This window comes from Podarcis gaigeae (assembly GCF_964106915.1).
Source record: "Podarcis gaigeae genome assembly, chromosome: 3".
Taxonomy (NCBI): domain Eukaryota; kingdom Metazoa; phylum Chordata; class Lepidosauria; order Squamata; family Lacertidae; genus Podarcis; species Podarcis gaigeae.
Genome location: NC_139680.1, coordinates 54,061,267 through 54,075,193, shown reverse-complemented (window position 1 = coordinate 54,075,193; position 13,927 = coordinate 54,061,267). Strand labels below are relative to the sequence as shown.

The 13,927-nt window shown below is 45.9% G+C and overlaps 1 protein-coding gene across 1 annotated transcript in view; it reads right to left on the bottom strand.

Moving 5' to 3' along the window:
- SLC35F1 (solute carrier family 35 member F1) overlaps window positions 1-13,927 on the bottom strand; it is a 196,331-nt gene that overhangs the window by 20,635 nt on the left and 161,769 nt on the right. Inside the window, exons 4-6 of the mRNA XM_083731422.1 lie at window positions 12,511-12,670; window positions 10,856-11,012; window positions 7,543-7,595 (exon numbers count right to left, since the gene is read on the bottom strand). Of these exons, the coding sequence (XP_083587548.1) occupies window positions 7,543-7,595; window positions 10,856-11,012; window positions 12,511-12,670 (370 nt within the window). The remainder of the gene's footprint in view (window positions 1-7,542; window positions 7,596-10,855; window positions 11,013-12,510; window positions 12,671-13,927) is intronic.

Sequence of the window (13,927 nt, the reverse complement as noted above, 5' to 3'; positions counted from 1 at the left end):
AAGAATTCCACGATGGGAAATTACAACAACTGTGCTGGAGGAAGAATTGAGGGAGAGGGAAAACGCAACCCCCCCCCCCCCGGGAACCGGGGTGATTGAGGAGAGAGCCTGGCGAAAAGCGAAGGAGATTTTGACAGCTGTCAAAGTAGCTGTCAAAGTCGGAAATTCAAAGAGGACTTTAATACGAGGACTTTGCTGGTTAAATTTTGTTACAATTAGTTACAACCCGTTAAAATTTGGATACAAAATGGCGAAAACATGGATAACAATTGGACTTTTGGACTAGAGAAAACAAAGTTACAATAATCCCCCTAGAGGAGCTTCGGGACATTACAAAGAAGGTCGTAAGTGGAAAAATACCATCGGAATTTTACAGGACTGGTTATCTTCTGGGAAAGCTGCAAAACGGAAACAATATTGTGTCTACAGGGTGTTCAGCTAAAGGAGACAATAGAATTTTCTATTGAAGAAAGGAAGGGACTGAACGCAAGTTTTTGTTCCTGAATAACAATAACCCCTGCAGACTTACTAAATTTCTGAACTAGAACGTTTTAGCAGCGGAACAAGAGGAAACTGGACTACAACTTGGAAAGAACAATAGGGGGAGCGTTATTAAAGATTTGATGCTAAATGGTTTAAAAATAATTCTAAAAATAATTATAAAAAGAAAAAGCCAGCAAGGAGTTGGGGGAAAAATGTGATTTATGGACTTTAAAAATTCCAGGCAGACAACATGGATTGGTGGTCAGGGGGAAACTAAACCAGGGACGGGGGGGGGGGGGGAGAAATAGAATCCAAAGGCTTGTCAACTATTTTCTGAATTGGTTTTCTTTTACTTACTACACTTTCTATTTTTCATTTTCTTATATTTCTATTGTGTGGGGTGTCTTTATCACTAAAAAAAAAGGGAAATTGTGGAATGGAAAGGGGGTGAGCCCTGGGGAAAGAACTTTTGTTTTGTTAGTAAGGGTATTGATGGGGATTGTACAAAATTAAATTTAAATTCGACTAATGGTTTAAACAAATTAAGTTTTAATTAGAACTGAGAGCTTGTGGAGCCAACAATATGATAGGGGAATATGGTAGGGGTGGGGGAAAGAGGGAGTCCCGGAAAGTGGGTGTATGAAAATAAGGTGTCAGGGAACTGCCATCGGAGGGACAGGTGGTGGACAGGCTCCAGGAGAATAGGAGAGAATCTGCAGCAGAGGAAGGAACCAGCAGGGGGAGTGCAGAAGTCACAGCGGAGGGGAGGCTCTGGGATACTTCTAGTGAGAATAGCGAAGAGGTAACAAGACCCCCATTAGGAACTCCCACCCTTCGCCGGAAACTGTCACGCAGAGAGTCACGAAGGCGCATGTCCGTCAAACAGCTTTTATGTTGGCGTAAATTCCGTAGACGCCCACTGTCAGATTCTACCAGCGACTGACGGAGTCATGCTTTGGGGGCTCCGTTAGTGCCTCGGTTTGGATGACCAGCCAAACCCCAGAGGGATCAAGCTTTTACGCACAAGCAGCTCACTATCCCATCACAGCAATCTGACAGTCTTTGAAAGCAGCTTGTGCAAGCAGAGGGCATCATGAGCGAACCAGCCGGAACCGGAGGAGCAGGAGCTGGAGCTGGAGCAGGTCCAAGCCTGGAAGAAAGGTACAGGGCGTTGGAGGTCCAGCTGGCGCTGCAAACGGCGAGGCTCGAGGAGAGGAGGGCTCAAGATGCGGATAAAGGGAAAACCACCCCACTTGCCAGACGGGTGCCTGGATTGGTGCAGAAATTTGGGGGGGATCCCAGGAACTATCAAGCCTTTAGGACAGAGATGCAATATGCTCTCAATCTACTGTTTGATGACTTCCCCGATGAGAACTCTAGAGTGGCGTACGTGATTGGCCATCTAGAGGGAGGGGCGAAGGACTGGGTTCGGCCCCTGATGGCAGCCAATAATGAAATCTTAAAGGACACTATGAAGTTTTTTCGCGCCATGGACTTGATGTTTTCCAGCGAGATTGAGCAGGGGGTGGTGCGCAGACAGTTAATGGCGTGTAAACAGGGGAGCCGATCTGTACGTGAGTACTGGACTGAGTTCACCATGCTGATTCATAGACTAGGGTGGGACCTTGCTAGTGAACCTATTCAAATGCTGTTTGAAGAAGGTCTCTCTCCGGCAGTGAAAGATGAACTTTCCCGGGCGCCTAGGGCGGAGTCTATGGATCAGCTGACTAAATCAGCGCTGTCCATAGGAGCACGCCAGGAGGCTAGAGCTATGGAAAAGCGGGAAGGAAAGGGGGAACGTTGGAAGGACTTCCGCATTCCAGAGATTCCGGAGCAGCCTTTCCCGCCAGCAGAGCCGATGGAACTTGGAACAGCGCGCGCGCGCGCAGTTTCAAACACCAGTGAAGGGCGGAAGAAGGAGGGAAAGAGCGGCAAGAGATGCTATCTCTGCCAACAGCCAGGTCACTTTGCCAGAGTCTGTCCGCAAAGGAAGGAATGGCAAGGGATGGCGGGAACTGTTGGGGGGAAGGAGGAAGAAGAAATCACGGAGCAAGTAAAAGCCAACGCCTGGTTGCCAACATCAGGGCACAGCAGCCAGGCCAGGGAGTAGTGAATGTGCCCACGCCGGAACCTCCAAGACCAGCGCTTGTGATAGAGGTGTTGCTGGAACTGGCAAACGGACACCCACTGAAGATAAAAGCGCTATTGGATTCAGGTAGCTCATGTAATTTCATGAGTAAGGAGTTTGCAGCTGAACACCAGATACAGACTATCCCATTAAGTAAGCCTTTGCAGGTTACCACGATTGATGGGAGGGAGCTGTTGGGAGGAGAAGTGAACCAACAAACTGTACCAATGATAATGAGGGTGGCAAGACACACAGAACTGATAGCGTTTAACGTAGCCACCTTGGGAGGAGCTCCTATTATCTTGGGAATGAGCTGGCTGGCACTACACGATCCGCTAGTAGGCTGGCATCAGAGAGTGGTTTCCTTTGGATCAGCACATTGCCTAGAACACTGCAAGGAGGGAGAGGCTCAGGCAGGGGGCAGGGCCACTCTAGCAGGGATGGAAGTGATGGACAAGGGGAGGGTGCCACCACAATACGCTGACTTGATTGACGTATTCAGCGAAAAAGAAGCAGATAAACTGCCCCCGCACAGACCCTTTGACTGTCAAATTAACTTACTCCCAGGAGCACAATTGCCAGTGGGCAAGCTGTATGCAATGTCAGACAGTGAGATGCAGGAGTTAAGGGAGTTCATTGACAAGAACCTCAAGCGAGGTTTCATCAGAGAGTCACGAGCGGTGGGGGGCAGCCCAGTGTTCTTTGTGGACAAAAAAAACACGGGCAAGCCCAGGCTTGTATGTGATTTCAGGGCCCTAAATGCAGTGTCAGAACCAGTGACTTTCCCTATGCCTAGAATTGATGACATTCTAACACGGGTGAGAAAAGGGAAAATTTTTACCAAGCTGGACCTTAGGGGGGCATATAACTTGATACGTGTGAGAAAGGGGGATGAGTGGAAGACCACTATGTTCACCCCCTTGGGGGCTTTTGAGTACCGGGTTATGCCTTTCGGATTACAAGCGGGCTCCGCCTGCTTTCAATCATTCATGAATCACGTCCTGGGGCCACTGCTCTACAAGAACTGCGTAGCGTTCTTAGATGACGTCCTGGTGTACTCAGAGAATGAGGAGCAGCATGTGCGAGATGTAAGAGAGGTACTGAGCAAGCTGCGAGAAAACCGGCTGTGGGTGAAACTGGAGAAGTGTCAGTTTCATACCAGGGAGGTGGAATTCCTGGGGTACCGGTTGTCTGACAAGGGATTGGCCATGGATCCCAGCAAGGTTCAAGCGGTACTGGAATGGAAAACACCAAAGACCAAGAAGGACGTGCAAAGGTTCCTGGGCTTCGGAAACTTCTATAGGAAGTTCATCAAAAACTTTGCCCATTTAACAGTGCCCATCACGGATTGTCTTAGTAGCAAAAAGAAATTTGTTTGGACGGAAGAAGCGCAGCGGGCGTTCGAACGTTTAAAGCAGGCGTTTGCGTCGGAAGAGCAACTTTTGCACGTGGATCTACAACAACCAATGAGAGTGGAGACTGACGCGTCAGACCGAGCGGTGGGGGCCGTTCTTCTCCAGCCGGGAAAAGATACGTCTGAATGGAGACCGTGTGCATTCTTCTCGCGGAAGTTGAACAAATCCGAGAGGAACTACACAGTATACGACCGAGAACTGCTCGCCATTCATGAAGCATTCCGGAAATGGCGGCACTTGCTGATTGGGGCGCAGCACAAGGTTCAAGTCCGAACTGACCACAAAAATCTGGAATACTGGAGAACAGCCCGAGTGCTGAACCAGAGACAAGTGCGATGGGCCCAGGAGTTCTCCAAATTCCACTTTGAGATTCGTTACGTGCCCGGCTCCGAGAACGTGAGGGCGGACGCTCTTTCCAGGAAACCTGAGTACTTAGAGGGGGAGGGAGTGCCTGAGGCAAGGCATGTAATCCCTGAAGACCGCTGGGTGTGTGGGGCGGCATTGGTGGGGCAGAGGGAACTGATAGAGGGTACTGAGAACGATGAATACGCCCAAGAGAAACTCAGAGAGCTCAGGAGGACAGAGGAGAACACAGGGGGGTTTGAAGAAAAGAACGGGGCATTGTATTACAAAGGGGCACTGTACATACCCGATGGGGAACTGAGGGGCAGAGTACTCAAGCAGTTGCATGACAGCCCCACAGCGGGACATTTTGGACAGCACAAAACCATGTGGTTGGTTACCAGGGAGTTTTGGTGGCCCAAGGTGAGGGAGGACGTACGGGAATATGTCAGGGGTTGCGACAGGTGCCAGCGAGCGAAAGGAGAGAGGGTGGCGCCAGCGGGGCTATTACAACCCTTACCCACGCCAGAAAGGCCATGGGAGGCAGTATCCATAGATTTTATGACGGACCTGCCAAAATCCAAAGGCAAAACAGCTGTCATGGTGGTGGTAGATCTATTAACCAAGATGTGTCATTTTATAGCTTGTTCACATGCGGTCACAGCGGAGGAAACCGCCAAGTTGTTTGTAGAACATATTTTTAGGTTGCATGGCGCCCCCTTGAGGGTTTTGAGCGACAGAGGGAAACAATTTACTTCCAGGTTCTGGAGGAAACTTATGAGCTTACTGCACGTAGAACTCAATTTCTCAACTGCCCGGCACCCAGAAACAAATGGGCAAGCGGAAAGGGCAAATGGGATTTTACAACAATACCTGAGGTGTTATGTAAAAGACAGAGAAAATGATTGGGTGGATAAGTTACCTCTAGCAGAATTTGCCTACAACAACGCGGAGAACGTGTCCACAGGGATGAGTCCCTTTCTGGCAAATTATGGGTGTCACCCCCGGGCATTCCCAGGAGAGGGAGGGGAGAGGTGGAGCGTGCCGGCGGCGGAATATTTTTTTGAAGAGATGGAAGCGATCCACCGTCAGCTTCAACTTAACTTAGAGAAAGCCAAGGAAGAATATAAGAAGCAAGCAGACAGAAATAGGAGGGAAGGTGAAACTATAAGGGTGGGAGACCGGGTGTGGTTATCCACCCAAGGACTACCGTTCAAGGGCGGGAGTAAGAAATTGAGACCCAAAAGATTGGGACCCTTTGAGGTCATACAGCAGGTCAACCCAGTAGCATTCAAACTCAGGCTGCCCAGTCACATGAAATTACACCCAGTATTTCACAGGTCATTACTGTCGCCGTACCGAGAGGGACGTGAGTGGGGGGAGCGTGAGAGAGAGGCCACCCAAACGCCCATGATAGAAGAGAGAGAGCGCGACATGAACGTGGCAGGAATCATTGATTCCAGGTGGAAGGGGAATCAGGTGGAATATCTGGTAGAATGGGAGGGGGAAGTAGAGTCGGAAAACACTTGGGTACCAGCAGAGGTAGTCAATGACGAGGTCTTAATAGAAACATTTCATCAGCGTTTCCCAAGAAAACCGCAACCCGTGGCACGATTTAGAAGGGAACACTTTGGGACCACCGATGAGGAAGGAGAGTTTGAAGGGTTCCCAGAGTCAGGGGTGGGTGAGGAAGCCGACTCCGACGAAGAAGAGGAAGACGGGGAGAGAGACGGTACGCCGTGGCTAGAAGTGTTTGAATCCTCGGACGACGAGGAGAGTTCCTTCAGGGGCTTTCCGCCCTCACCGCCAGTGGGAGAGGAGGCGGGAGGGGGTGAAGGGGGCCCTGGGGGGGAGGTGGATGTCAGGGAACTGCCATCGGAGGGACAGGTGGTGGACAGGCTCCAGGAGAATAGGAGAGAATCTGCAGCAGAGGAAGGAACCAGCAGGGGGAGTGCAGAAGTCACAGCGGAGGGGAGGCTCTGGGATACTTCTAGTGAGAATAGCGAAGAGGTAACAAGACCCCCATTAGGAACTCCCACCCTTCGCCGGAAACTGTCACGCAGAGAGTCACGAAGGCGCATGTCCGTCAAACAGCTTTTATGTTGGCGTAAATTCCGTAGACGCCCACTGTCAGATTCTACCAGCGACTGACGGAGTCATGCTTTGGGGGCTCCGTTAGTGCCTCGGTTTGGATGACCAGCCAAACCCCAGAGGGATCAAGCTTTTACGCACAAGCAGCTCACTATCCCATCACATAAGGCTTTGAATGTACTCTAATCTTTTCTTTCTGTATTTCTGAAAATCTTAATAAATATTATTAAAAAAAAAAAAAAAGCATACCACAACCGAATCAATTAGATAATAACCATATTTTCTTCGCTTTTTGGACTTCCTCACATCTCTCGTTCCTGCGTTCCTGGTTTATAAAACTTTAACCAGCAAATTATCACCTTGTTTCAATTTCTTTCCTTTTATTTTATCCTTGCAATAGCCTGTGAGATAGGTTAGGCTGAGAGACAGGGTCTGGCCCAAGGTCCCCCAGTGAGCTTCATGGCTTAGTAGTCTTCCAGTTCCTATTATGACACACTAAGCACTACACCACACTGGCTCTAATGGGCCATCATGCAGTAATAGGTGGATTAGAGGAGAAACTGTAGATCCAGGGAGCCAGTAGTCCATGGGACTGGCCTGGCGAACCCAAGGAATCCCCCCCCCTCTGGTTATGCAATGCAGTCACTTTCTCTTGAGCTAGCTGGAAACACTGGCCTAGGGCTCAGCCCTCATCTTCCCAGCATGAAAGTGTAAACAGGCTTCAGAATATTCTGTGCACCTCAGTCACTCCCTTCCGTTGAACTGACTGGCAGGAGCGAGCAGGTGAAGTGCAAAGGAGAAAACTCTTCTAAAGTTTCTGTTGCTATTCAGTGGTGGCGAGGGGCATTAAATTGCCCTTTGGCCATTTCACAGCTCAAATGGAAAAGAGTCCATGTTTCCAAGCCCTACAGTGCTTGCTCAACCCAAACACTACTCCCTGTGAAGAGAATGTTACTAGGCATCTTGTTTCCAGTCTTGGGCAGGATGTTACAAACGCTGCCTGTTCAACAACGCAAGCACACATCCAAAACATCGGTTCTTTTTTTCAACAGCAACCACTAAAGCGATAAGTTGCGCTCTTACCTATTTGCCAATCCCAGGGAACTTTTAACAACTCCTTGTGTTCCATTATGGCACTGAAAAAGAAGAAGAAGAAAAGTAAAGGTAAAATTTCATGATGGGAACTCACATTATTTCCAATTAGCTCCCGAAATGAAGACAAATAACTGAGGTTTAGAAATAGATTTGGGAGAACTCCTGCACAGGTTAAATGCTGTCAGGTCTGTTTAGTCAGCTCTGTCTTTATCCCTGCACATCTCTCAGTTTGAAAGGTAAATGGCACAGTAATAAGAGTCACTAACACACCAATGAGAGCTGCTTTAATGAAAATGGGTTATCTGCCTAAAGCTGCATATCCACACTGTATGATATACCGGCAACTATTCAGTGTATTAATATTTTTTGGAGCTAGCAAATAAAATATTAATGATGCATTTGTGTGCATTATATTCTCTTTTAAGCTCCTCTGTAGCCAATAAAAATCCAAATAAATCACAGGCAAGAACTGACTGACCACACAGGAATGAATACCATGGAAGAGACATAGCATAATGCAAGGGTTCATCAGAACTGATGAAGCTGAGATGCGGTCAAGATTTCTCAGTGTACACCATATTTTGATAAGTTCATTAACACTAATGTAAAGTTGATCATAAGTCCTTCTATCAGGGAGACTTGCTTGGGACTAAGTTCCAGGGAACTCAGTGGCAACTTCTTTCTAGCCAACATGAATAGGATTAAATTGTGTTTCTAAAGGCTTGACAATCAGATGTTTTAGAAGATAATAGGCAATTTCTGCATATCTCCATTGTTACTGCCTAATTTGCCTAATTTACCAACAGTGGGTATTTCCATGCAAGTAAGCTAGCCCTGAAAACTGGGCGTCTCCATTGCCCTAAGACCCATGAGTATAGGGCAGTATATAAATTCAAATAATAATAATAATAATAATAATAATAATAATAATAATAATAATAATAATAATAAATAAAGTAGCATTAACATCACACAGAGGCAGAATGGCACCCAAGTTCCTGGGTGAAGGACTGAGCCTGTGGCTTATTTTGGGAACAAAGAAAGCAGACAGCTCACATGTGTAGTGCTTGGGTGGGGGGAATATATTGCAATGTGCATTTTGTGGCTCTGTTTTTGTATGTGCATTTGCATTTGACGATAAGTGATCTAAAAAACTGTTGCCGTCTTGAAAAAATAGACGGGGTGAAATTGGTCAAAAGTAGAAGAGAAGCATTATGTATAGAGAGGTGTGAGAAGGACCCAGCAAGAGCTGAGCACTAAATAGGTTTTAAAGCAGGAGAGCTTAGTAGAAGAAGAATTCTTGGTGGTAGCAAATGTCTGGAGCAAATTGTTTCAAAGTACTGGCCAAGCTAAGAGGATAATCTGTTGTAAAAAGGAGAAGGTGGCCCCACGGCATCATTTCCCCTTTCATACTGTGCTATCTGGCATTAAAACATATGCATATGGTGCTGTGGATGTGGAAGATACATTAAATGTTATGTTTTGAACCCAAGTTTCATACTATCCTTGCTGGGTTAATTCAGTTCAGCACCAAAAATCCGTATCGTTTTCCTACAGATGCTGGTAGAAAAGAGACAAACAGATGTATGTCTCATACATATTTATATATGCAGGATAATCTCATCATTTTATGTAAAGCATTAGATTAACAATACATCAGCAACAAATACAGCATAATTTTTATCCTGCTTCTCAGGATGAAGCTACCAAGAAAAAAGATTAAGCTGGAGGCAATGAAATCCTTTGGATTTGCCAATAAAATTCATCTTCCTCACACTAGTTTTTGCATAAAATATCTATTTTCCCCCAATCTGTTATTAACATGTAGAATTGTCTCAAGACAATGCCCAGACCAGATTCCATTTGATTCTAATCTTTCCTGGAAGTGAAAATAATCAGAATGGCAACTAATTTAGCAACATAATTCAGTGATGACTTGTACATTTTAATGATAAATTCCCTTGTCAGTCAAACTTTTAAAGCTGTCATTGTGCATGCATCCTCAGAAATCCTTGCCATTGAGCACAGGAGGTATTTATGCCAGGAAAAGACTGGTAATTGCTGATACACAGTAGCCAGCTTTCCTTGAGGAGTGAGTTTTTCTTAATATGAAGTAGCATTCTATGATGCTCCCCTCCTGTCTGACTCTTAAGTGGCAAAGTTCACTAATGACTAAAGCACATTGCCTTTTCAGCCTGTCTGAGCTGTGTACACACTATAAGACACATTGGAGGCACACTTCCCCCCATAAAAAATTCTGGGCACTGTAGTTTGCTGGGACTTGTAACTCTGTGAAGGAGAAACTACAGTGGCCAGGATTCTGTGAGGGGGAAAATGTGCTTCAATTGCGCTTTAAAGGTGTGGTGTGCACACAGCCTACATCAGTTCCAAGGCTACAGGGATTGCCCCTTTGGGCACTTTACTTTCCAAAGCTCGGATCCTATTTTATTTTCTGCAGAAAATATTATTTCTTTAGCTTGACAGGGAAAGCAGAGCATGACGTGCCCTTTGGGGCTGTCCAAGCACAGTATTGCTGCCTGTGGGCCAGTGCAGGTTTTGCAGAGTGCTGATTTAGAACATGACTGACATCCATTAAGTTGAAATATTAACACTGACCAAGCAGAGGCTCAAGAGACACAGTGGTAATAAAGAGCACAAAACCTGCCCAACCTTAGAAAATAAAAGGATTGGTGTTCCAAATGTGTCAATAACAAGGAAGCTTGTGTTTGGTGGTCCAAAATGTTAAACAAAACACCAGTAAGGTCCCTAATATTCTGAAAGGCTTTGAAAGTCACAATGCATGCATTTAATAATATTAGTTAGGTATTCTTTATTCTTTATTAGTTAATTCTTTAGTTAATTATTCTTTACTCTAGCCAAGCTAGATGTCATTCTTGGTTGCCTATGTATTTTCCATCAAGGAGGACACAGCTGGGAGATGATTTTGAAAAACAACCAAATGGGGAAGGGTGAAGCACAGCCTTCGTCCAGTCTTCAGCTCTCCATCACAGCTTCCAGAGATGGATTTTCATTTAAAAAAAAACAAACCAAACCAAAACCAGCAGAAGAATAAGGCACACACTGAGCACTAGTGTGGTGTTGTGATTAGAATGTCAGACTGAAACCAGTGAGATGCAGGATTAGCTCCCCACACACGAGCCATGAAACACATTTTGGAAAACTCAGTCTCCCTCAGCTAAAATGATGTCATAGGACTGCTGTTGTGAGCATCTTGGAACATAGGTATGGAACTTTCTGGGTTTTTTTCAATAGAAGCAGGCAGCTGCTTTTCCTTACTTACAGTTGAATTCCACTGAAGAAGGAACCAAAGAGTCCAATCATGCCTAGAAACTCCACCCGACTCAGGTTCCGTACGATGTACTCTTCACAAACATTGGAGATGCCGTAGAGAGTGGCTCCACCTAGTACTAGAAGGTCCCCTATAAGTTTATTTTCTCCTAGGAGCACAAAGAGAATATATATATATATATGAAAAAGCAGATCAAAATCTGCTATCAGAGCTCTCCTTCATCAAATCTCTTTACACTTTTGGAAAGACTTTTGCACCTTTCCTTTGAGGGTAAATTTATCTCTGCATGTTCATTGCACATGCAGGACAGTTACCTCCAAGGAGACACTAAAGGCAAAGCTTTTGCAAAATCTTCAATGCAATGTCGTGAATTCAAAGGTAAGTGGATAGAAAGAAGTTCACAGAAGGAAATATCCATCCCACCTGTTCTCTACACCTGGCCTTGGCCCTTTGAAAAATCTCTCTAGAGGACCTTCTGAACAATATGGGATGGGGAGCTAAGGGAAGGGGGAATTGCCCAAACTCAGGCAAATCTTGGCTCAGCTTTGAGCAATTTCCCCCACTTTCAGCAGTCCCCTACACCTCATCCCATGTTGTTTAGAAAATGGTATTTTGGGGGGGATCACTGCTATCTACTGGGAAGAAGGGTGGGTGGGAAAGTTTGAGTGGTTTTTAAAATATGGGGTAGCAATCAAAAATCAATCTCCTGCAGGCAGCCCAAAATGACACAAAACTAGCACTTTCCCACAGGACTTTACTCTACCTTTATGTACGTGCTGGAGTCACGCAACAATAGTACAGTGTTTGCTTTTGTTGCGTGTTAAATAGTGGTTTGAGGGAGCTGTTTGTGTTTTAAGCATTGAGACTTTACAGTAATCTTTGTCTTCAAGTTTCCCCAAATTCACACACACACCAATCTGTTAAAAAAGAGATTCCTCCTGATTTCCTGCCAAATTAGTTAAGCACAACTTACTCCTTGCAAAGTTGCAGGAAAGCCCTGACATGCACTGTATACAGATTGTACAGTTAAAATGACCACTAGCACATGTGCAGACCAGTATACAGAAGCTGTACATGGCAGTCACATGCTACACATGACCTTTCAAAAGGTCATCCTGCCTCTATATAGCATTATGGCAATTAAGGGCTTTGTTGGGACCTTAATACAGTGGTTTAAGAACAGTCCTGTTTAAGAACGATTCAGTTTACAAACTCCTCAAATCTGGAAGTAGTGTCCCAGTTTGCGAACTTTACCTCAGTCTAAGAACGGTGGAAAGGCACCGGTGGCGGGAGGCCTCATTAGGGAAAACACACCTTGGTTTAAGAATGGTTTCGGTTTAAGAACGGACTTCCGGAACGGATTAAGTTCGTAAACCAAGGTACCAGTGTACATTATTTTAAGAGTCTCATGTGCCATTTGGCCTGGATTCTTTTCCCTGCACATGCAAGGGCACATGTATCAGACAAGCAGATGAACTGAAATAAAAACAGATGCAGTTTGTGTTGGATCTCCCTTTACAAAATCCCCTTCCCAAACTCGTTTTGAGGCTACAAGGAAATCTTGTTTCTGAACTTCTCTGATTGCTGGAGAACATTCCAGGCACAGCATTTCTTTCCTGCATGGAAACATGTATGCAGATCCTTACCTGCCCCTTGCTGCCTTCCAACAAGGACATCGGCTCCTGCCATGCAGCCCATCCCCAGAATGCAGACCACAATGCCAATGAAGTGCACTGCCTTGTACCGAACCAGCAGGAAGAACCAAGATAATAATATCACAACTGGAATCACAAAACAATCTAGGAGCTGTAAGGGCAGTGGGGAGGAAGAAAGAAAGAGAGAGAGAGAGAGAGAGAGAGAGAGAGAGAGAGAGAGAGAAAGAAAGAGAACAACTTTAAAACAAAGCATTGAGGTGCATATGACTACAAATACAGGCTGCTTCTCAAAACATAAGAGAGTTAAAACAGAAGGAAACAGACAGAAATACTTACCTTAGAAGAAATGTGTTCAAATGGCTCAGGGGCAAAATTCAAGACCCTGCCAGTCTCTTCTTAACCCAACAATGTTGTGATTGAATCTGCTGGGTGCTAACGAGGCTTTTAGGACTGGGCCTCAACTGAAGTCAATGAGCACTTGCAAATGGGGGTCAGCGACCTTGGCAGAAAATGTCTGCTTCTTAATAACAGCACCACTTTATCAGTATTGTTGCCATTAAAAAGATTCTGACAATTTCAGTAGCAGAATGGCTGTCAGTTATTTAAACAAATGCTACCACCCACAATGTTATTCTTCTTGCTGCTTCAGTGAGGACTCAGGGGTGTGCAAAAATAAAATAAAAGGAATAGTTCTAGAAGCATAATTTTAGGGTTAATATCACAAAGTTGGATAACAGCACTGTGTGAGCATGGGTGTATGGAGAGTTAGAAGTAGGTGGTCCAAGAATATAGTCGTAGACAAGAATAAAGGTAGTTTTGTATATAGGCAAAAAATGAAGCCAGCAAGTGGAGCGTTACCATGAAAGACATTAAAGGTAAAGGTAAAGGTACCCCTGCCCATACGGGCCAGTCTTGACAGACTCTGGGGTTGTGCGCCCATCTCACTCAAGAGGCCAGGGGCCAGCGCTGTCCGGAGACACTTCCGGGTCACGTGGCCAGCGTGACATCGCTGCTCTGACGAGCCAGAGCCGCACATGGAAACGCCGTTTACCTTCCCGCTGGTAAGCGGTCCCTATTTATCTACTTGCACCCGGAGGTGCTTTCGAACTGCTAGGTTGGCAGGCGCTGGGACCGAGCAGCGGGAGCGCACCCCGCCGCAGGGATTCGAACCGCCGACCTTTCGATCGGCAAGTCCTAGGTGCTGAGGCTTTAACCCACAGCGCCACCTGCGTCCATGAAAGACATTATCTTGAGTCTATTCACCCCCTGCTCAGTTTATCTATTTCTCTCTCCACACATACACTTACATACACACAGAATCGGCTGTATCCAACCCTGCAGCTCTGCTCATGCAACACACTATGGTGTGCACAACATAAATTCCTTTCCCTCTCCTGTCCCTTCCAGC